The sequence below is a fragment of the Alexandromys fortis genome, unplaced genomic scaffold, assembly GCF_014885135.2.
Source record: "Alexandromys fortis isolate MF-2015 unplaced genomic scaffold, M_Fortis_MF-2015_v1.1 scaffold_9, whole genome shotgun sequence".
NCBI classification, from domain to species: domain Eukaryota; kingdom Metazoa; phylum Chordata; class Mammalia; order Rodentia; family Cricetidae; genus Alexandromys; species Alexandromys fortis.
In genome coordinates this window covers 16,335,428-16,359,385 of record NW_026067892.1, presented here as the reverse complement: position 1 = coordinate 16,359,385, position 23,958 = coordinate 16,335,428, and the positions used below count along the sequence as shown (strand labels likewise).

General features: G+C 38.6%; 1 protein-coding gene across 1 annotated transcript in view; it reads left to right on the top strand.

Moving 5' to 3' along the window:
- The window catches only part of Ctnna3 (catenin alpha 3), a 1,282,010-nt gene that overhangs the window by 1,014,385 nt on the left and 243,667 nt on the right, over nucleotides 1-23,958 (top strand). Inside the window, exon 13 of the mRNA XM_050141069.1 lies at nucleotides 14,157-14,308. Within this exon, the coding sequence (XP_049997026.1) occupies nucleotides 14,157-14,308 (152 nt within the window). The remainder of the gene's footprint in view (nucleotides 1-14,156; nucleotides 14,309-23,958) is intronic.

Genomic DNA, 23,958 nt, shown 5'->3' with positions numbered 1-23,958 from the left:
AGAAATTGAAATCTTCTTATGGTAATAATCAATTTGAGCAACATCTGAGAAAGTACAATAGTAGTCATAAGTTTTACCTTTATCACATAAGGGTCATAAAACGCCCCGACGGGCAATTTTATCTACTAGCTTCTTCTTAAATCCTTAAAAAGTCTTTTAAAATAATGAGTTTATTTCCTTACCAGGTAACTGAATATACCTTCATAGACTTGGAAGTTATATCCACAATGTTACCCATTTATTCAATTTTGATTAAAGTATAAAACAGAAAATGAAATGTGCTATTATTGTGTTGGTTCTATGTGTTGTATTGGTGTGTGTGTGTGTGTATGTGTGTCATATGTTTGTATGCATGTGTAAATGCTGAGATGCGAGTTTACATATGGAGGCCAGAAGACAAACTTACATGTTATTACCCATGTGTGTCCACCTTTATTTTTTATTTATTTTGAGACTCACTGGGCTGACTAGACTGGCTGACAAGAGAGCCCCAGGAATCCACCTTGACAAACCTCTCGAGTGTTGGAACTAGAAGCACATGCTGGCAGGATCAACTTTTATACTGGCTTTTGTCCTGGCTGACATTCAACCTGACTTAATGATTAATGACAAAAGTTATATGTACACCTCATGCAGCAAGAACGATGTGAAAAAAAAAAAAAGCAGTCAGGGTCACAAAATGTCATCACCACCTTGAGAGTGTCCGCTACTAAAGTAGGGACAGTGAGAGATAATTTTAATAAGAAGGTATCATGTCCCATAATGCTACTACCACAGACGCCTGGGACTTTTTGCCTGACAGAACTTGGGGCAATTATCTTGTCCACTGTGTCCAGATGATGTGCTGACAGGTTATTTTCTGAGCAATAACTGAGATATGTGACCTGCTGTCCTTGCCAGCAGAGAGCCCATTTTGTAGTTGACAGCAGTACTCCCTCCACGGAGAGCCTGACATTTGTAGCCGTGTAGCCTTTGGGTCCCACACACCTGGATTTGATTTCTCATGCAGGTAGGGCGCCTTTGAGTTCTTTCTTGTTTTAAAGTTAGACGCCGACATTGCTTTCTTGCGAGTGGTCTCTGAAGGCATGATTCTCTTTATATGAGTCCTCCATACATGCAATCAGCAGCTCTACCTATCTATAATCACAGCATTTTAATTCCAAATGCTGTGTTTCCCCTCGTGTCAGTGAGACACGGTTATCTCCTTTCTGAATGTAGATAGGATTTCTGAAACTCAGATTTTGTGCAGATCCAGTTCCTATTATTGTCTATAGAGAGATCAATAAGTCAATAACTATGCAGTCCGGCAAAGGTTTAGAAAGCTGAGTAAGATTTATTGTTCTTATATGTACTGAATAAATGCAGTTTCATTAATAAATGATGGAAAACAGAAATAAGACCTATTATTAAAAGACTATTAAAATTTAATATTGTCAATTCTTCTTCAATTGATATAAATAAATTAATTGACAGCAAGTACTTCAATTCTTTATTTCAGTATTCATTTGATTTCCTTATTTCTTCTCAAGTGGTACATATATTATTCCATACACATTATATAAGGTGAGTGCTAGAACACCAGAGTCCCTCTTGCTCATAAACACCAATAAAATACTAACAGAAATAGTTTGATTCTATTTAATCTTTCAAACTGAGGGAAAAATAGTACAGCAACTAGTATATAATAGATTTTAATGCAAAAAAAAAATTGCTCCATCCCTGCCTTACCTGTGTCACCTTTGGTGACTACACAGTTACAAAGCTTAGGATGTGGACATATTTAAATTTCTATTGTTAAGCTTAATGTCATGACTTCAAATGTTATTTCCATGCAAGTATTCCTTTGATCTCTATAACTGCCTGTGACCTAGCCTCTTTTCCTCCCCTTTTCCTTCTGCATTCCTCCTCTCCCTGATAGATCCGCTGGAATTCCAGGAAACTCAACATAAACACACAGTACTCTCTCTCAAAGATCTCTGCTCCATGTCTGGATTCTTTATTCTTCCTTTCTGCTGAAATTTGTCACCAATACTTTGGTCATCTTGAGTACTCTCTTTCCTACACCCCCCCAACATCTATCTCAAAAGCAACTGCCTCCTCCTTCTCATGGTGGTTGCCAACATGAACTGCCTCCCACAGTAGCAGGCCAGCATCTTGGTGCTTCAACCTAGCCATTAATTTCAAACACCACTTCCATGGTTAATAATAGCTATAAATATTAAATCAGGATTTCCAAATTCTCTCTCTCTCTCTCTCTCTCTCTCTCTCTCTCTCTCTCTCTCTCTCTCTCTCTCTCTCTCTCTGTGTGTGTGTGTGTGTGTGTTGCTGTCTTATTCTAATGTACTGGCATAAAACTGGTGACCAAAGCTTTGCTCTCTATGAAGCAGCTTGAGTGTGGGAAGCCCCATTGGTCCCCTCAGGCTCCTCCCTTGCCTGCTGTTTTCTCCCTCCCATCTGCGAAGCCTCCTGAGACAGTCTCCTGGGAACTCAGTGAAAAACCACTCGGAAAACATCTTTTCAGACAAGTTAATTATGACGAGATGATGAAATGGTATTTCAATCATGCTGCAAGGGAATAAGCTTGAGCACATTAAATTAAAATCTTTCTTAATGATCGGGAGGGTTCAGAGGGATAACATGATGGTTGTTATTGGATTATACAGGAGTACTCCCAAAAATCTGGTTAAAAACGATCAAGCACTTAACTTCATGGTTAATTGAGGCAAGTCTAATTTTCTAGGAAATATCATATTCTAAGAGAATTCTGTTTTGAAATGGTCAGTTGTTGTCGGGGTTTCTGTCCTTCCCAGTTCCCACAATCATTAAATACCAAAGAAATTACAGAGAGGTCTACATTAACTACAAACTGTTTGGCCTAGTATCTCAGGCTGCTTATTAACTCTTACAGCTTATATTAGCCCATTATTCTTATCTGTGTTAGTCACAGGGCTCAGTGCCTTTTTCAGTGGGCAGGTCACATCTTGCTCCTTCTGTGGCGTGGCCAGGACTACAGAAAGAACTTCCTTTTTCTCAGAATTCTCCTGTTCCCATTAACCCACCTCTACTTCCTGTCTGGTTGTCCCAACTATACTTCCTACCTGGCTACTGACCCAATCAGCATTTATTTAAAATATAATTGACAGAATACAATTGTCCCACATCAGTCAGTTTTACCAGGATTGTTGATTTTTCCAGAAAAATAAAAAAGCGTAATAGCATTAAAAAGAAACTATCCCAAATGCAGGATGTCGTGACTCAATTCCCCAATGATAGCCACATCAGAACCCCTGCCACATTAAGGGTGAACTATTAAAATCACTAACTGGTGGGATCTTTCTGACATTCTAAACATTAAGAGAAATAGCAGTTTAAACTATACTTTTTCTCATTTTAAACCTTTGAAGTTTAGTATTTGTCAGGAGGAGCAGCACCGTTTTTTCTGATCTGGATTCTAGAGCCAAGAGGAAATTCGGGCTTATATGTAATTAATGAATTCCTTGGGTTACACCAGAACACATGACTGAATCTTACATCTGTGGCCATCTGGTAGGGAGCCCTGTGTTTGTTTCATCTTCAAAGAGATTTTAGTCTTGAAAGGTATGATTCACAAGACAAATCATCACCCTCACATGGGTTTGTGATAAAGTTTTACTCGCTAAGGATTTGCAGGCATTTCTGCTTAATGAGACAGAACTTTGGTTTTGGTAGCTTTAAAATAGAGAAAATTATACATATAGGTCAATGAATATTTAAATTATTTGTCTTCAATTAGGAAAAAAAATTAATTTACGTATAGGTAGAAAGGGAATATGTATAGGTATAGCTGGAAATGGAAAGTCATAGCTCACGTCTAGGGATAGCCAGGCGTCTATAGGTGGCTTAAGGACAATCCTTTCCTTAACATAAAAAACAGATGGAGGAGGAAGGATCAGATAGGTACAGGAGCATTAAAGTTAAGAGAGGCAAATATGCTTTTAGACACTTTTTCTCTTCATTTTCTGAGCAGCCTTATGATGACTTAGAGATGTTCAGGGTTGGAAATAATAAAATGCTCCCCGAGAAGCTCGGTGTGTCTCAAACGCAAGGTTTTCTGCACACTTTTGCTGATACAGGGGATTTGGTGGTAGCTTTGAGTATTTGGGGTTTTATCCTAATTAATCCTCTTAACTTCAGAGTTCTGTGCATCAGCAATGCACGGAATGTACAGTGTGTGCCCTGTAGAGGTGAAGCCGTGGGCTGCAGCAGAGCTTTAGTGGTTAGGAACAGAAGAGGGTAGAGAAATCAGTGTTTCCATGTGCTGTGACCCTAGCACAGGGTGAGGCAAATGATTTGACAAAAAAAAAAAAATCCCTCTGACTTTGACTTCCAGTGAAGTGTAGATGCACCATTTTGAAAAAGAAAAAAAAAAATCTCATTGTAATTACCAGGCATAAAAACTGTACAATGCCAGAAGTGCTTTTTCAGTACAAATTAAAAACATATGTGTGTATGTAAATATTGCTTTCTTTGGACATCAAAGAAAATGATGAATACCTAGCATAATAGTGGGTTTCCTTTTTTATCTTTTGAATATAATACAGTGAGAACATGGGGGACACGGGTGCATTCGGACACAAAATGGAAAATGAGATAGATCCATAATATAATCTGCATTAGCCTCTTAGCATAGCAAAATATAGAACATGGAAAATTTATAAAGAATAACAATGCACTCCTATCATAGTTTGGAGACAGAGAAGCATCAACACCTAGTGAAGGCCTTCTTGCATCTAGACATGCCAGAAATTATCGAAGTGGGAAAGAACGTGGGATAACATAGACTTCTCCACCTACTCACAAACACTACTAGAGAGACTATCCTCTCAGGCTCACTCACCCTGAAGCATCTTTGAAAGACCTCACCCTGGGTACCAGTACCATATACATTTGGAGTTTTCATTTCTAACACAGGAATTCTAGATGCAAACATGAGAGATTCCCCAAACAGGGTGTCTTCATCCTGTACCCATAAAGATTTGCCATAAGAGAGGGCATGATGCAGGACACGTTCTGCAGAACGAATACACAGATGTGTGAATAAGATGGAGTGTTTTGCATCTTTATCATGCATAGAACATGGTAAATGGAGTTATGGGAGGCGGGGTGTAAAACAAGATGAGAGCAACATCCTTTCTACAATAAGCATCCACCAAGCATTTTCACCAAGTCTGGAAAATGGAGAGCACTGAGGGTCAATAAAATTCCTGTGACGATGGTGAGGATAGACCTGAGGACCACGCACAGAAGGTGTGGTACGCTGTTTTCTAGGTAGGTGAAAGATGAGAAAGATCCAACCTACAGCAATAGTAATAAGAATTTGGAGACTTTTTTTAATTTTAGAATTATATGAGATATAAAAGCAGTCAAACCTGATGAGGGAAGATACATATAAGAAAGGAAAAAAAAAAGAAAGAAAAAGGAACACTGCCATTTTATTCAGGTACTTGAGTATGTGGAAGTTACATTTACAAAGGTGAGAATCACAGATGCCATATAGCAGATGTGGCAAAAATCATGGTGATGTCTTTGTGTCTCAAACTGAATTGCTAGGGTCCCGTGATTCATGCCCTTTGAGAGATGCTAAATGTTTATGTATGTGAATGAATCTCACAAACACAATTAAAGAACGGTGTAGTAATTTGGAACTTCTATTTGCATAGGCTGTTGATGGAAGATAGAGGAAAAGATGGAAATATATCACCTAATTCCAAAGCTCCACTTGGTTTTCCACATCATTGCTAGCAAGCAGAAATCAGAATCCTCGCACAGGCCAATAGTACAAGAGCTAATTTATACTGAATTCTTGTGCTATTAAGCAACATAGAATCTAGACAAAACTACTAATAAGATATGATGAGTAGACATTTTCAAAAGTAGGTTTAATTATTTTAAAAAGAAAGGAAGGAGAGGAGGGAGGGGAAAGTAAGCAAGGAAGGAAGGAAGGAAGGAAGGAAGGAAGGAAGGAAGGAAGGAAGGAAAGAAAGAAAGAAAGAAAGAAAGAAAGAAAGAAAGAAAGAAAGAAAGAAGAAAGGAAAGACACATACTTTTTTCATTGTAAAAAGAGGAAATACTTATTTAGGATGAGTTTTGATTTAATATTGTTATTTCTTTTCTAGATACTCACATTGTATATTAGATGGTGTGAGGCCCAGTGAATAAAGGCTCCTGATGTCAAGCTTAAAATTTGTTCTGAAAATTTGAATGAAATTTATGCCCTGGCCATGCTGAAGTGTACATGGGCAGCCCTTATATGGTGGTTCTGTTGAAATTGTCCATATTGGGTTTCACGGTGTAAGTTGATGAGGGCAACTGGCTAGATCTTCTTATCTTCAAAGTGTTTTACTAGGTGTTTCTAAATCACATCAAGCTGATAGGCAAGGTTACCCATCACAAGCATCTAACATAGTTAATACTGTGATAAAACTAGACACCAGCTCTTAGTCATTGGCAGTATTCTCTGCTTTATTGACAACATACACTCTCCAGAATAAAAATGTAGATGTTCTAAATAAGAATTGTTTACATGCTTTTCATTTTGAAATATTAAAAATATCTTTGCTATATAGTATTTGTCTTTGAAATTTATAGGATTCCACATTTGTTAACCTTGAAATAACTATATGTGGTATATTATTAGGATATATGGCATTTCAATTCTAACTTGTATATTTTATTCTGAAATAACCTTTAATTTTTAAAGCAGATTCTAATATTGTTGTTAAAGATTATGGAATAATCTCACTGATGGCGGTGATTACATTATCTGAATTAAAAGGCATTTCCTGTGCTACATAAGAACTTGTTATAGGCAGAGATACAAGACACAGAATTTTAAAAAAGCATGTTCAATTTTCTTGTATCTGATCTTCATTTATCTTGAATCTTTGTACAACTACAATCAATATTTAAAACTTCAGGGAACTTAAATTAATGTGGTTTAAATACGTAAGTATGTTTAATTCATAGGCATTGTTCTAGAAAGCAGAGTAGAAATTGATTATAAGATTTTGAGTAAGAAATTGATGCAGTCCTTTTATTGATGCTGATTGAATACATTTAAAAACTCACATTCCATTCATAGCAACTGAAATAACCTTTTTATAAGTATTTTTCTCACAATTTCTCCTCCTTTGTGAAGCTGTATATTTATGTTATTTGCAAATACTTTTAACCAGACAACTAAAGAGGAATATTTATAAATATGTTTTTAAATCTGTAATTATTTTATTTAATTTTTTTGAGACGCAGTTTCTTTGTGTAACAGCCCAGGCTGTCCTTGAACTTGTCTTAAGGAAATCCAGTAAACTAGAACTATGAACATTCAAAGAGCAAAGAAAAAGAGAGCCAATGAGTTAAAGTTATCTTCTGCAAAATGAGCAAATTGGCCATTTGTTCTGTGTGAGCATAGACAGTTCTCTGCATATCGTGCCCTGTGTTCAGTTCTTCTGGTTACACTTACTCATAAGCAGGAAGACATTTGGAGATGCTGGTGAGTAAGAAGGTGGGAGATGGCTAGGTGAGTCGAAGCAAAGCAGACAGGAAAAGTAGTTGGAAGAAAAATATCTGCCAAATAGGTTGATTAAATACAGAAATGGAGATTTGAGCTATATTGTTCTTCTGATTTCAAAAATGAATTCAAACAACTTGAAAACACCCAGATTATTTCGAAATACAAGGAATAGATTAGGAACCAAAACTGGCGACAAAGGCATCATCCTATGAAATCCTACCGTCAGCATAAAGCAAGTAAGTTGAGACCTGATCGCATGCATGCTTCGCAAATAATAACAGAAGCAGTTGCTTGGTCACGTTCTTCACCGAAAAGACACTGGCTGCTTAGAAATGGTCACTAAGAGAAACTTGAAGGGCTGGAGATGTGGTTCCTGTGACAGTGGGGAGGATAGATGGGAGGACCATGCACAGCAGGTGTGGTAGCCTGTCTTCTCTAGCAAGGTGAGAGATGAGAAAAATCCAACCTACAACAGTAATAAGAATTTGGAGCGTTTTTTTAATTTCAGAATTTTATGAGATATAAAAGCAGTCAAACTTGATGAGGGTAGATACATGTAAGAAAATAAAAGAGAACACTTCCATTTCATTTAGGCAGATGAGTGTGTGGCAGTTATATTTACCAAGATATGTGTGTGGAAGTCAGAGTTAAACCTCAGGTATTATTTATAATTGGGCTTTCCCCCTGTTTAATCAGTGAGATAAGGTCTCACACTGGGCCCTCCAGGTGCCGGAATAAGCGAGGCTGACCAGCCATCAAGATTCAGGTGTTCTTACAACCTCTGACTCCCCAGCTCTGAGATCACAGCCTGCTCAATTCGTACTTTTATCTGTGAGCTGGGATCAAACTCAGGCTCTCATGTTTGCATAGCAAGTTCTTCACTGTCGGAACTATCTCCCTGGTCAATGTATAAATGTTGATAGCTGCACTAAATTGATAAACAGCAGTATCAATGTATCTTGGCAAAGTATACAACAATAAGGATGAAAAGACACTATCCACCATGAGAGGCAAGTCACATATATTTAAGTTTAATGAAACAAGATTCAAGGGGGTTTGGTAGATGATCAGACCAACTAATCCTTTCTCCCATAAGGAAAATGTTTCTTTGCATTATAATTAGTCACTGTGGGGGAAAAAAAAGCTGAGACTATTTGGTGTACTATCTGGACTTCAGAAATCCAGGGGAATGAAGCTGTCACCGTAGGCTACTAAAGGATGATACCCACTCTCCTAGCTGTTGCTTGAGTCCTGATAGTCATGCAAACGGTTTCTTAGCAATGTTAGTTCCTAGTGACTTCAGCCTCTTCAGTGGCTGTTTATAACGCGCAGATAAAGTCTCTAGAGACGATAATATTATGGAAGAGTGCCCAAGATGGAAACGACACCATCTCTTTAACTTGGTTAATCAATTAGGTCACATACATCACTTCTGCTCTGTTTGCTGGGCATGCAGATGGTACAACACAGGGATGGAAAATTCAGAGACTTAGGTACCAAGAGAGTACCTAATATTGAAGACTCATTATCATATCTCATGAAAAGTTAAGTGTGTGTGCTCTGAGTATTTTTATGGTAAAAGAATTGATATTAATAATTAAAACAATAAATAATTAGAAGTATTAATAAACATCAGAAAATTATAATTCAGGAAAAAATGATCAGGCAATGTATTAACCCCAAACCGAGTGATATATTATGGATAAAAATCATTAAATATTCCTTGACACAGGTCCCACTTTAAATATGTCCATCTTATTTAAAGATTTATTTTATTTTAATTATGTGTAGATATGTGTATCTGTGTGTGTACATGTGCATATAAGTGCAGGTGATGATGGAGACAAAAATCAGACCTTAGAGCCTTGAGGCTGGAGTTTGGAAGGTTGTGAGCTTCCAATATGAGTTCTGGAAACTGAACTTTGGGTCTTCTGCAAGAATATTTCATTCTCAATCATCTCCTTTGCTTCCAAATATGTCAATTTTCAAATAACTTAAAGAGTGACTTGATTTAAATTAAAAAAATAATGTGAGAAATTTGAATTTAAAATAGATAAATGTTTCCAATTCAGAGGCATTTAGATTCTCTAAAATAATTCAAATATTAATTGATATTAGCATGCATCTTAAACATGAAAATTTCAAAGTATAAGCACGAAGAAAGAGTCCATTTCTATCACTAGAGACATTCAAATGTAGACACTTGACCTATTAACTAATCAAAGATGTATATATAATAAGACATCTATAAGAGGCTAACAGCATCATTGTCAAATTTAATAAACCATGTCTTGGATTAAAGAGATGATTTAAAGGTTAAAAGTGTATATTGCTCTTGCAGAGGGCCAAATTGTTTAGCATCCACATCAGGAAGCTCAAAACTACCTGCAACTCTTGCTCCCAGGAGCATCACGTCTGTGGTACCCATACTTACATTGAAGACACACACACAGACACACACACACTCACACAGACACACATTTTTTTAAAAAAAATCTTAAATTCTATGTCCAGATGTCCTTTCCTTAATGTCTTAGTTCTGTAAATGGTAGAAGCAGGATTTGTAAGGCTAGAAAAGCTGTTCTTATTAGCTCTGCAGTCTGTCCTAAGTGGTCAGGGTCAGTGGGAACTCCAGGACACAACCTCTGAAAAGGAGCAAGGTCTTCTCAGTCATGGATTTGGATTTTTGGCGGTTCCAAACAGTTCTCTATTCAAGGACCCATACATATTAAACAAATAGGAACGTTAATATTAGTGTTAAATAAAGCAGAAATGAAATGAATGATTGGAGCCATTCTAAGAGGAGTCGCCCTTGCTGTTATAAATGGCTTCTCCAGCTGTGAAACAGAGCACCCAAGACAATGGCTTAGCCCTGTGTGTCTTTTTTAAAGTCAGACTTCCCTGTCCATTAGTAATCTTCAAACACTGCAGCATAATTATAAGTATTTTAATCTGGGTTTATCAGTGACTGGCAATGTGAATTGGTGACGTCATTTCTAAGCATCACTTATAATGAGTCTGGAATTCTTTTCTGACCTATTTAATTAGTTATTATGTACCCTCATCTACTTTCAAATGTGCATAATAAATTTAGCAAGGATTAAGAGGGATAAAATATTCGTGAGTTCCTGCTGGAGAAAGACTCAAGGCTTAGTAGACTTTGGCTCCATAGGTCTGTTAATCTCATTGTCAGGAAATTAACATTAATTTTCCCAGGAGCATGGCAGTTTAGAAGTCTCAAGGACTTTACTTACTAAAAAGGAGACAGTGGGGATTTAGGGTACAGAAAGCAGGCTCCAGAGTCGCACACACCTGCCCTCCGCTGATTGGCTGTATGACCTAGGTTTCCTCATCAGGTGAATCAGGGCAATAATAGCTTTCAGTTTCCAAAACTACTGTGAGAATTACAACGGACTTGCAGGCAACATGCCCTGCCTGGGACAAAGTAATAACTCAGTGAGGGCTGGGAAACAACTAGAACCCAAGAAGGGCACAGCACAATAGTAAAAGGTCCTGTGCATCTTGGGGCAAAAGGGTAGGCAAAGACAGGAGAATCCCTGGAAGCTCATGGACCGGCTGCCGAGGTGCACTAAGCAGAAAATGACAAGGGAGACCCTGCTTCAAATAAGGTGGAAGGTGAGGACCAGAGTGCGAGGCTGTCTCCTGATTGCCACACAGGTGCCTGCTCCCCCTCCCTTACTCCCCTTCCCAAGGACTAATTTTTTTTTTATTTTCTTTTTTTTTAAGAGCCCAGAGAATAGGGCTGGGAAAATGACTCAGCAGTTAAGGGTACTTGCTGCTCTTGCAGAGGACCAGTTTGCTTTCCAGCAACTATATCCAATGACTCAGAAGCATCTGCAAGTCTGGCTTCAGGACTTCTGACACTCTCTTTGGGTCCTCTTAGAGTACAGTGCGCTTTCTTTCTTCACTGTGTTTGGAATAGATAGAATGACTGATAGCCTTCAGTGGGTTTGCCTTTTTAATTAAAGATTCATTTTATTCCGTGTGTGTGTGTGTGTGTGTGTGTGTGTGTGTGTGTGTGTGAAGGTGAGAAGACCACAAGTGAGTGTTAATTCTCTGCTTCCACTATTCCTGTCCCAGGGGACCACCCCAGGTCTCCCAGCTTGGCTGTAGCATCCTTCCCTACTGAGCCATCTTGTCAGAGTTTACAGTTTCTTAATACCCAGGTAGATTATGAATTCAAGACAGACTTGTCATATTCCTAAATCTTTAAGCAGTTACTTAATTATCCTATATTTACTTTGTATTTTCTTGGAAGTACTAAGACCAATACTTCCTAGTTAGATGCAAGCAACCACATGACTGTGGTCTAAGTAAAGCACAGATGCAGATGAGGTTTAAGGTAATGAAAGAGAAATAACGTGTTACACACTAAGCAAAAGGTCTTTATTCCCGTCTGTACCTCCAGGATGGGAAGAGAGATTATGCGGATGTCTTTGCTGCTAGGGAGATGCTAACAGATTGAAAGTGTCAATCAAGACTTAATGTGTTGCCTGCATGTTGATAAAATAGTTTTGAGTGAGGAAGATTGGGAGCTTTCCTTCAAGAGGCTGTAACAGCTTTTGAGAGTACAGCACATTCTTCACTAAGTGTTTAGGGTGCAGAAAGGATACTAATGGAGCTAGAAGCCATTCACTTTCTCTGTTTATGGTAGTGACTAGGGTAGGTGGTTTGTGTTCAGAACTAGAATTTGAAAGATGTGGAATAGCTGAACTTATTTTTATAAAGAATTCCTACCTCTTTTTTATACTGCTAAATGAATAAATAAATAGATAGATAGTTAGATATTCACTCATTCAGTATATTTGAATGCTTCTAGAAGCCTGTATAAATATGTTTTGATGTACCTCTGAAATGAACAAAACCTAAGCCACACTGAAATGCAAGCTGAATAGTCATAATTATCCCCATACATTTGCTTAGCTTTTGAAGACTTAATTCATTCATTTTTTTTCAACCACCCAACTCATTAAACATCCACTACATACCAGGGTAGACAGCTAGGATACAAACAGGAGAAAGTTTCATGAAATCATTGAATACTTAAAATCACAGTAAGGCCATGACTCAATCATGAAACAATTTACTGACCTCGGATTTTGTGGAAAGTCATCTTTTTTTTTAAAGAACACATTTCATTAAAAAGATTGATTGTCCTAAGAAAGGAGCATGATATAAACTATAGAATGGGCTGAAGTAAGAAATGGTGATGGCTACAGGCAGTAGGTGTAGGATTTGACAATGTATTTAGGATATCATTACATTATTAAGTATATTGCACTCGATATTTGGATAGAGATAGTAAAGAGAATAGGCAGAGAAAATACTTTGTTTTTTAAGCATTTATCTGTTTACTTCCAGTAAATGACTGGGCAGAAGGTAGAACATGGCTATGGTTTGATTATGACTTTGTTTAAATCTGATCCTCATTATGAAATATTAGAAGATAGATACCAATGGAACTTTCAAGAGTTCTGTACTGTCTGCACCAGCAGATTCACCCATGAAACATTAGTGGATTTGACTGCTAATGGGTTGCCTCAAGTAGGCTTGGCTAGGTCTGTCTCACATTCCCCATGATTGGGGTCACATTAAGACACCAGCAGCATAATGGATGTAGAGGCTGGAGGTGTTACAAATGAGTTTGAACTGCCTGATATGGGGGCAAAAATCAGGTGTCCAGAACAGCATACTTGCTCCCTACTGCTGAGACATTTCTCTGGCCCCATTTAATTTATATTAAAAGTTAGAGAAGCCTTTTTTTATCATGTACTTATTTTAATATCTTAACTTGACAGTCATCCATAGTTTTACCTAACAAGATTCCTCCTTGTACAGTTAGGGTACTGCTGTTTCTGAGCCATCATGCATAAGATGTTGTCAAGATGTTTTGATTGTGGAGAAACATCTTACCCAAAGAATGTTCATAACACTTTTATTGTTCTTATAAGATACAATCAGTATCTGTAACTACATATATAGATATAACTATAGATAACTGTTTAGTTAGTACATCTCAGAGGCCTTGTTATTCTTTTCAGTTTTGAATTGCATGGGCTTATTTGAGAGTACATTGCACGACACACCATACAGGTGAAGCTCAGAAGACGATCTGGAGGAGTTGGTTACCTCCTTCCACCTCGTGGATTCCAGACATCAAATTCAGCTTGTCAGGATTGGCAGCAAGAGCTTTGCCTGCTGGGCTAAGTTGCCAGTCAGGTATTTTCCTTCTTTAAATATCTTTACCGTCATCGTTCCAACCAGTTTTCACAGAGCCTCGGTTTTTCAATTCCGTGAGTTTCATATTCAATAGTTTTAGAAATGAGAAATGCTCCCAAGCTTGCTCAAAAGAAGCAGAACATAAAGAAAAAGAATATTTTATATTTTCATAACTATACTTCTCATTCTTTGATTGCTTTTTCCCCAGATGTTGAAATGACTCTTCCATAATGTTTCATCCTCTGTATTTAAAATATTAAAAATGTAGCAGTGAGATACTCATTTAAGATACAATTCTTCATTTCCAAGACAGTAAAGGAATCCTGGAATTCAAAGGAGATAATCTTCGTATTGTTTATTTTCACAGTGATCCCAGAGTTCGTGACACAAGTGAATGCTGCCTTGGATGCCCTAAGCAAGAACTCACTGACTGTTCTTGATGATAATCAGTTTGTGGACATCTCAAAGAAGATCTACGACACAATTCACGATATCAGATGTTCGGTCATGATGATTCGGGTAAGCTCACCTATGCTGGAGTTTTTTTCCAGAATTTCTCACCATCTGGAATGTTTGGAAGCATACGAACAAATGCTTGATTTCTTTGGTCTTATACCCATCAGGTCTTTAATCCATCCATATTTTGAATTCTAGTGTTTCTCGAAAGCCAGATCTTGTGTCATTTGACTTACGTCTTTGGTTATAACCAAACCAAACCAAAACAACAGCAAAACTCAGAAATAACAGGCTTGATTTCCCTAACAGGCAGCAAGGATCACTCTCACTGCTAAAACAAGGTGTTTCTGTGGCCAAACCTTCCCATCCTAGGCTGTCAATTCACACAGAATTCTGCCAGAAGCCTGATGTCTGGAACTGCTAGGAACAACAAGCCCTTTAAACTTTCCAATCTGGGCAGGCTTTATTTGAGAAAAAAAAATCACTTTCTCAAGAGTGTGACTGCATCACTGGTTGCAGATACACTATATATACAGAGACCAAAATTGTTTGTTTTAACTCAAATGTTAAAGTGTGTTTTTTTTTAAACGTTCCTAAAGAAACAAAGTAAGTTCTTAAAGAAAATGCTCATATTAGGATAGGAGTGATGTCATTAGATAAGGAAGAGGTAGGAAGTGAGGTATGGATTTCTGTAGTCTGCACTGTAGGAACAAGGGGCCTGAGAAAGTGATGCCTGGGTGTTAGGGAGACCATTGCAGGCTTATTATGAAGCACTATGGGTGTAGATCCTGCTACCAAACTCTTGATTTTCTGTAGAACACAGCACAGAATTATTTCACCTGAGGGGAACAAAATCTTGAGATTTACCCAACCATTCATGCTCGATTAAATGCTACACTAAGGGCTATTTACCTGGGCCTCCTGCTCAAAGCCAATAAAGCACTTGGCATCCAATAAAGGAACCTTAGGCAGGCGGTGGATGCCTGCGGTAAGGTATGATAAGGATTGTAGGTATGCATACAGTTCACTGTAAAAGCATCAGGAATCAGCTGCTAGTTAGAAAGAAATTGATATGATGAGGAAATATGAATAGTGTATTGAAAGCATCTGTGTAAAGTTAGAACATTATAGTTTTCACTGAGCAGTACATAAAATGGGGGCGTTTGCAAAACTTATGAAGAGTCAGAAACCACTGCGAGGTCAGGCAGAACAAATGGAAGGATTGTAAGAGAAAGACTGAAGGAGATATGAAGGTACAGGATCCAGAACATGGGGTTTGGGAAAAGCTGAAAATAAACCCAATGACATATACAGAGTCCCTAGTTACCATGGTTAGTCTTAGGCGTGTGTGCCTTCGCAATGTTTCAGTCTAAAGAATTCTTCTAACTTTGAGATGTGCCCTTTTCCTGGCCGAGCAGTGCACACAGCATGGCATTCTCGTGAAGTGTTGGGAAATCACACCGTTGTCACTCTTCATGACGGTAAGAAGCTGAGACTCTACAGTGTGTCTCATCTTTGAGGCTCAACGCGTAGGTGACTGACAAGCAGTTTTTGATGGCACAGTATTTTCAGGTCAATGATGTCTTTATTAAGACTCCATTGTAAGCTGAGGAGCATCTGTAGCAGCGGGCAGCCTACAGAGATTTGGTTGTGTGATTGAAAGTGTCCATAGACATCTTACCTGACAGTGCCCCTGAAAAAGTTGTTGTTGTTGTTGTTGTTGTTGTTGTTTTCAGCCTTACTTATTTGCCATTAGGTAAAGCATGAGGGATACATGGGTCTGGGATACAAAAGCTAAATGTATACAAACATACAACCTTCACAAAGCGATTGCATCATGATCAAACACGACAAATCAACAATCTCTAAGCATGTTTGGTAAAACAGTTACTAACAAGTAAGCTCCATGATAGAGGAGCCACATTTTCTTGAAATCTGTCTAGGGATGAACAAAATAACACACCTTTTAATTTCTTTTGGTAGATATTCTAGTATTTTCTTATTTTCAAGATTGCTTACATACAGCAAATCAAATTATCTTGCTGTTAGTTATCTGCATTCTTCCCAGACTGAGGTTCTTTATGGTGGCAGGAGACTACTTTGCTGCAGTTATGAACAGCTTAGGAGGAAGTAATTTTCTCTATAGCCATTTCTGTTTTCAAGGTGAATATTTCTATTTCTGGTAACTTTTTCTCCTTGGAGGATTCCAGTGTCTTGTATTCTTCATCACGGCTTATTTTTTTCATTTTCAGTCTTCTTTCTTTCTTTCTTTCTTTCTTTCTTTCTTTCTTTCTTTCTTTCTTCCTTCCTTCCTTCCTTCCTTCCTTCCTTCCTTCCTTCCTTCCTTCCTTCCTTCCTTCCTTTCTCTTTCTTTCTTTCTTTCTTTCTTTCTTTCTTTCTTTTCTTTCTCTCTCTCTTTTTCTTTCTTTCTTTCCTCTCTTCCTCTCTCTCTTTTTTTCTCTCCCTCTCCCCCCTCTCTCTCTCTCTCTCTCTCTCTCTCTCTCTCTCTCTCTCTCTCTCTCTCTCTCTCTCTCTTTTGTTTTTTTTTTTTTTTTGTTTGGGGGGTTAATTTCAGCTTACAATTTCTGGAAATCACCAAGGGAACTCAAGGCAGAAACTCAAATGGGGCAGAAACCTGGAGGCAGGCACCGATGGAGAGGCCATGCATGGGTGCTGCTTACTGGCTTGTCTCTATGGCTTTCTCAGCCTGCTTTCTGAGACTATGGCAAATGTATTCTAATTAAATCCCCGCCTGCGTCAAATAAAGTAGAGTTATTCTTATGGGCAATTTCTGCCGCTGTTTTACTTCTGCTGGCTTATTCATCCCAATTTCAAACATAAGAACCATTGGATTAGGGACAACATTTGCTATTATTCTTGGTCCAAAATTCTAATTCAATTAGACTCCTTTATTTTTCTAAATGACCACTTATGCAATCTGTCTGGTTGCTTTCCAAGTTGGTTCTTTACCACACCAATTAGAAATATAAAATATTACATTTTAGCTTCATTTAAATTATTAATAAAAACACCCAAATATTGACTGTTTTTTCCCAGGGATACAATTACCTCTATATTTGTTTTTTTTTCTGCACAGCTAATTGTTTAAAATATTTTAACATTAAAATTGCAATTCCTTCCAAGTTCTTTGAGTCTTAAGATTTCAGTTTTAGCCTTCCTGCACCTAATCACTAAGTTCTCTAACTCATTTTTTCTAATCTCCACTTCCTGAGAATCCCCATTCTCCTGGATGCTCCAATTTATTTGCCTTTTCTTCTGCAGATCAAACTTCTTCTGTTTATTGATTGCCAAACATTATATTCTTACCCTGGTGCTTTGATAACTGGTTTCCTTGGTTACGCAGACTCACACTAGAGTTGGGATGTTGTTTTCCCATTCCAGGGCATTCTGAACCATTTGTTCAACACTTAAAATGAAGCCTTAGCATAGTCTCTGATTATCATATGTTTTATAATGCGGCTTATTCTCTTTCCCCCATGTCCAGTTAGCTCTGCAATATCTATGCTCGCTGTCGTTCTTGGGCCTGCAGGTACTACTTGAGTCCTGTGGCAATGTCACACCTTCCCACTGTGTTCCTGTCATTTCTCCCCACTGTGATTCTTTCCATAGTGCCGGCACTAATGACACCAGTCTCCTGTCAACCCCCGGGGAACGTGCTTTCTCCATAGGAGTAACTGCTGTCAAAAGTGAGCTTCCTCGGGCTTTGTAGCTCCTTTGTTGACTATAGAGAAGCTTTTCAGCCACCATTTGGGATTTATTAAGCACACTGAGAATGAACACCTTTTTCATTTCTCACCACTCACCAGATGTCCTGAAGTCACTTAGTCACTCTGCTCTTCATTCCGGGGCATCTGGCCAGGGATTCCCAGTTGAAACATGGCCCTCTGGGGAGATGTCACGACTACTTTACAGCATCAGGATCAGTTTATAAAGGAGCCAGTTATCAGGGAACCTCCTAAGGAAGCTCAATAAAGGACACACATAAAAGTAACTTTAGATTTACATGTAAATTTAAGTCAAATTTTGGCGGGAAGGCTTTTGAAGTTGGTTTCTTGCTGTTATCTTTAAAACCAATGCAATATAAGGAAATCCAGAAGCTCCTGCTGGCATTGGCCAGACAGAGCAGAGGTCTCCTGCTCAGAGCACATTCAGTGGACTGCCTTGTGCATCTTTAGAAGTGACTTCTGTGTGTGGGAACAGAGCTGACTAGAGTAAGAATATCCACTGTGAATCATGCTGGGTGGGACACAGAGGCAGGGCCAGTGGGTGAGTGCAGCTCATGCTGGGAGAAAGCTGTTCAACTTGAAGTTTAAGGGAAATGATTTCCCTGCAAACTGTGGAAGCCACTGGATTAGTGGAAAAGCCCTTGGTCCAGACGGGCTTTGATGCTGGGGAGCTCAGGACTCAGAGCTCTCTATTGGCCTAGGACATGGCTCAACTTTAAAGAGTCAAGTATTTTTCGTTAAAACATGTTATGTTCAGGATGATGTCTACGTAGTTTGGAGAATAGTACAGGGCAGATGACTAATTGTGGAGCCTTCACAGATGTGTGTGTGTTCATGTATTGTGTATATGTGCATGTTTGCATATGTGCACATGCTAGCATGTGTGCATATGAAGGACAATGGTCAGCTTCAGTTATCTTTCTTTATTCCCTGTTACTTATCTGAGTCAGGGTCCCTCACAAACATGGAGATTACTCAGAGAGCCTGACCAGTAAGTCACTACCATCTGCCTTTCTCTGCCCCTAAACACCAGTGACAAGTTCATAGGTGCTCGGCTAAGCCTGGTTTTTTATTTGGGTTTTGGGATTCAAGCTCAGGACCTCCTTGTGCTTGCTTGAACAGCAGTGGTATCTCTCACTGAGGCATCTCCCCAGATATCTTTCAAGGATTTTTTTCTTTGTTTGTTTGGATAAATTTATGTTTAATATCAAACCAAGTTAATTTTTAATGCTTTGTCCTGGGAATTTTCCAGAGGTGATTGTTTCATTTCAAATGAGAGGCTTGTCTGCATGGCTACATTTTTAAAAGTAACTCTGTGAGCTGGAAAGCATCCTCATGAAGAAACTGGAGAAACAATTTTTAAATGATGGTTTTAGGGAATAGACTATAGAATAGATAAGCAAGGGGAGGGAGATAGAAAATTTTGTGTTTTCATTTCTGTAAAAATAAGAGCTAGAGTTGGAGAAAAAGAAATATTCTAGACTATGACAGCTTACAGCTTAAGAGTGGTGCGGTGCTTCAGGTCACACATGGAAGAAGTCACGGGGGAGACTTGGACTCATTAGGCGCTGGCTTCAGGTTTTCTTTTACCACAAGAGAAGAAAATAACTGTATGTTTTCACACCACAGGAGTCTTTAGGCTGCACTGATTTCCCCTCTTTCATGGCCAGTTATAAACACAGAAACCCAAGAAGCACTCTTCTGGACAATTGGTTGAAGAACACTTCTCCTGATGTGTTCTCTATCCCTTGGGGGCAGACACACTGGCCAGCTCTCCAGTCCTTCCGTTTGTCATAGCATTCACCTGCCTGGCCTGCTGCAACTTACAGTCCCCTGTAGCAGTGACTCAGCCCGGGGGTCTCTTCAGGTCTTTGCCTTTGCCATCATTGCTTTACCTGAAATCTAACAAAGGTCTCATAGCGAACCATCCAGAAAATTAGCGCCCACCATGTTGGCCCTCCCCTCTCTCTCATTTAAGGTGACATATAATTAGTTTTCATCATACCATTGCATGCATTTAATCCCCTGCCCACTGTGTTTCTGCTTATATAATAATGTACGTGCTATGAAAGAAGGATTTTTTTTGGCAGAATTGTAAATAGAATTCAATGAATTTTACAATTAAGTGGTGGATTTAATTAGTAAATTTGGTACTTGTTTCATATTGTTAAACCTGAACTGCGTGGGAACTTTCGGGGCAAGCAAATAATAATGCTACTTGGATACTATTTAATTGTAAGACACTGGGCTATCAAGAACTAACTTGATATATGTTTTCCCACAGAATTAGAATGTTCTAGCACTTTGAGATAATCTGTGTTTGTTTCCTATTCCTTAGTTATTAATATGAGCATGAGTATGCAATGTGTCTATGTTAGTGTTTTTCATTACACTTGCAAGTTGAATCCCCAGAGTTCTTTGTTTTGACTTTTTAAAAGTACAGTATTTTTGCATGCCTACATTATACTTTGATCATACTTACCTCCCTTCTTCCTCCTAACTGCTCTCATATCCAACCTTTGCCTCATTCCCTTCTACCAACTTCTTGTCCTTTTGTTTTTAACTGAGTCCTGTTTATGCTACTCCTACCTTCTTGAGATGGAACCATCTACCGGGGCATGGTAGACCTATGAGGAGCCTCATTCTTCAAAAGAAACTAGCTCTCTGTCCCTCACAGCCATAAGTTATCTATAGTGTGGCTCTCTGATCTCATCAGAGACATTTCTTTGTGCAGTAGACGGCAATGAACTAAGAAACACCGCCTGGTCAAAGTGCAGAGAGTGTTAGGCTTTTTCTGTTTTTCTGTCTGTTTTTTTAAGGATGACAATTTTAGGAAACCCAGATAAGAATTGTGTGTGTGTGTGTGTGTGTGTGTGTGTGTGTGTGCGCACATCGATGCTGAAGCACATACGCACGCATATGTGTGCTTGCCCAAGAATGTTTGTGAAAGTCAGAGGATAATCTTGGATGTCGAGTCCCCCCCCCCTCCTGTTTAGGGCAGGTAGCACCGCATCTGAATTTACATGGATTTGGGGGAATTTAACAAAATTCAGGTCTGCAGGTTTCCTCAACAAGCACTTTGCTCACTGAGCAAATCCACAGCCCACGACAAGACTCTTGACTACGATGTAATGTTGGGTTGTGGAAAAAAGATTCTTTGGGATGCAGCTTGGAGCTTTACAAAGTGCCAGTTATTAACATTTACCCCCATTATCAGTCCCTTGGTGTAATAAGCTCTGAGAAGTCACAAAATGATTGCTGATTTAGTGATTAAAATGGATTTTATACTGTCTTATATAGCAGTGTTTCAGAGTGAAAACAGAAATTTAATTAAAGTCATAAAACATAAAAATATACCATTGCAAAAATAACGTCTAACTTTAAAAATGGCTGTAAAATATATTTTAACTATTTCACAGTGGTTGGTCTGTTTACTAAAACATATAAAAGTTAAAATGGTCAAGGATTTTTACTTCTGTTCTATCATCACCAATTTCATAGTTGGAGAAAAAATTCAACATGCCTATTTATCAAAAACTTGTACAGACAATAATTTATTGTGGTATATAATTCATCATAATATTTTTAAAAATGAGGTTCTTTGAGTACAGGAGAAGAGCAATAATAGTGCTTAGGAGGACAACCAAGAGCCCCTTTCAATATATTTACTGTTTAAATTCAATGAAGATAGGAATTTTAATCAAATACTAATCATAGTGTTTATGCCTCACTAAATATATTGATCAAGCTTAATTTGGGGGGATTAATCTTCCTTAGTGTAAAGGAATCTCTCCAGAAGGGACTCTAGAAGAGCGATGGAGATAATAATGCTAATAATGACGATAATAACAGAAAACTCTAAGACTTGCATTTGGAATGATATTTCTGTGCTCGTAGTGTGCTGCAAACGAGCGCATGCCCAGAGCCTTTCTAAGTGCCTCACTGTCTCGGAGGAGGTGTAGGAAATCAGCCTGGCAGTCATGCCTGCTCATCGCTGGGGCAGCCAACACGAGACAACCCAAGTGTTGTCTCCCCAGCATGTCACACTCTGCAAGAGGATTTGAATGTTAAACTGACAGAAGAAACTGCTAATCAAAATGCTAGTGGGAATTGTAAATGCGGAGAGATGGGAGCTCGCCAATTAATACACGGAGATCAATTTTCTCCTTCAGAGGCCTGTTTCTCTGTTCCACCAGAGGCTTTGGGCATTAGCTGCTGAAGAAACACATCCATCAGAGAGCCTGAAGATTGTTGCTGAACTATAAGCACCCTCAGAAGACCTCAAGCCTGCTCTCAGGTGTCGCCCACTGTGACTGTGGAATGCTCAGACTCGACATTTAAATATACTGTGGCGGCTTGCTAGCTTATGAAAGTAGGGCTTTCTCATACTTGTTTTTCTTATCTCACCCATTTCACCTTCTGGCTCTTCCCTTGTCTCCCTCTTTTCTGACTCTCTGTCTCTCTATTGCCCCTTGTGCTGGCTTGATTAAGACATGTGCTGCATAGGCTCAAATAGTTGAACACTTAGTTTCTGATGGTTGTGCTGTTTGTGAAAATTAGAAACTCATTAGGAGGTGGGAACTTGAGAGACAGGGAAAGGTTTTGAGAGTTTATTTTCTCCCTCCACTTCCAGTTAGTCATCTCTGCTTGTTTTCTTCAGTTTCTTTCTTTGGAATGTGTTCTCCTAGCTTCCTGCACCTGTTGCCATGCCTCCTGCCATTATGGACTCTCTTCTGGAACTGTAAGCCTAAATGAACTCTTTCATCCATAAGTTTTGTTTCTGGTCATGGTGTTGTATCACAACAGCAGGAAAGTAACTATATGGCCCTTGCTTTCTTGCATTTTTGCACTGATTGATTAAATGGCCCATTTATTTAAATATGTTTTTATTGAATAGCTACAGTGTGGCGATAAATCAATCAGATAAAAGAATATAGCCATTCCATGAGGGATAGGAGAGATAAGAACTCCATCTCAGGAAAGACACAGCAAGGAAACCATTGTTAAGTCTTCCATATGCAACATCCTCCATAAAGGTTTACGGTTGAAGGCTTTTTCACCAATGCAACCAGACTTGAGGAGTGAGGCTTTAGGGAAGTGACTGAATTATGATGGCTTTGCCTTCATCAATGTCCCATTGATTGAATACAGTCAGTATAGATTATTTGGAGGTAGAATTGTGGAAGATGGATCATGTTTGGAGAGAGTAGATCACTGGGGTGTGTCTATAAATTTCCTAATAAACAAAAGTTGGCAAAAAAAAGTAACTAAAAGTATTAGAAGGTAAAACAACATATTTTTCTCTCCAAACTAAGACAGGATTATTTCTATTGTACAGGCAATTAGTTGCAGAGCTAATTTGATAAAGCAATGTTTTCCTGTTCTGTAGAGCCATGGATTCTCAAATGGGTAGGGTATGTTCAGAAATGTAGTACATTGTGTCAGGGTGTCCTGAAACTGACTAGAAAGGGCACACTAAGAAAACTCCCAACTGGAGTTAGGAGTAGCAAATACCTATGGGTCTGTGGGGACCAATAGATATAGGCTTGTTCCACCTTGACTGGATATCAGAGAGTTTGAGCTTATTTTTGCTCTATCAAAGTTGTTGACAACAGTTATGGCTACAAATCATGACCTAGGGTGTGGTTACTTGGTGTTCTGGGCATTAAGATGGCCCATAGAAGTGGATTCGCTCCACCCTAACGAAAGGTCAGAGAATTTAAACTTATTCCTGCTCTTTCATTTAAAATAGGAGGATTTTATATAGGGAGTAGCTACCTACAGGATACTTGGTCTAGGGTATGTTCACTGATATCCTGCCCAAAACATAGATGCTTTACTCAGAAAATAATTACTTGGTGTCTCAAATATTGAAGCAAGTAACTATTCTGGTTGTTCTTTGTGTCATTTTAAAGCAGTCATTTGCCTTCTTTCCCCACTTTTGTATTGGGGTATGAGAATTAAATG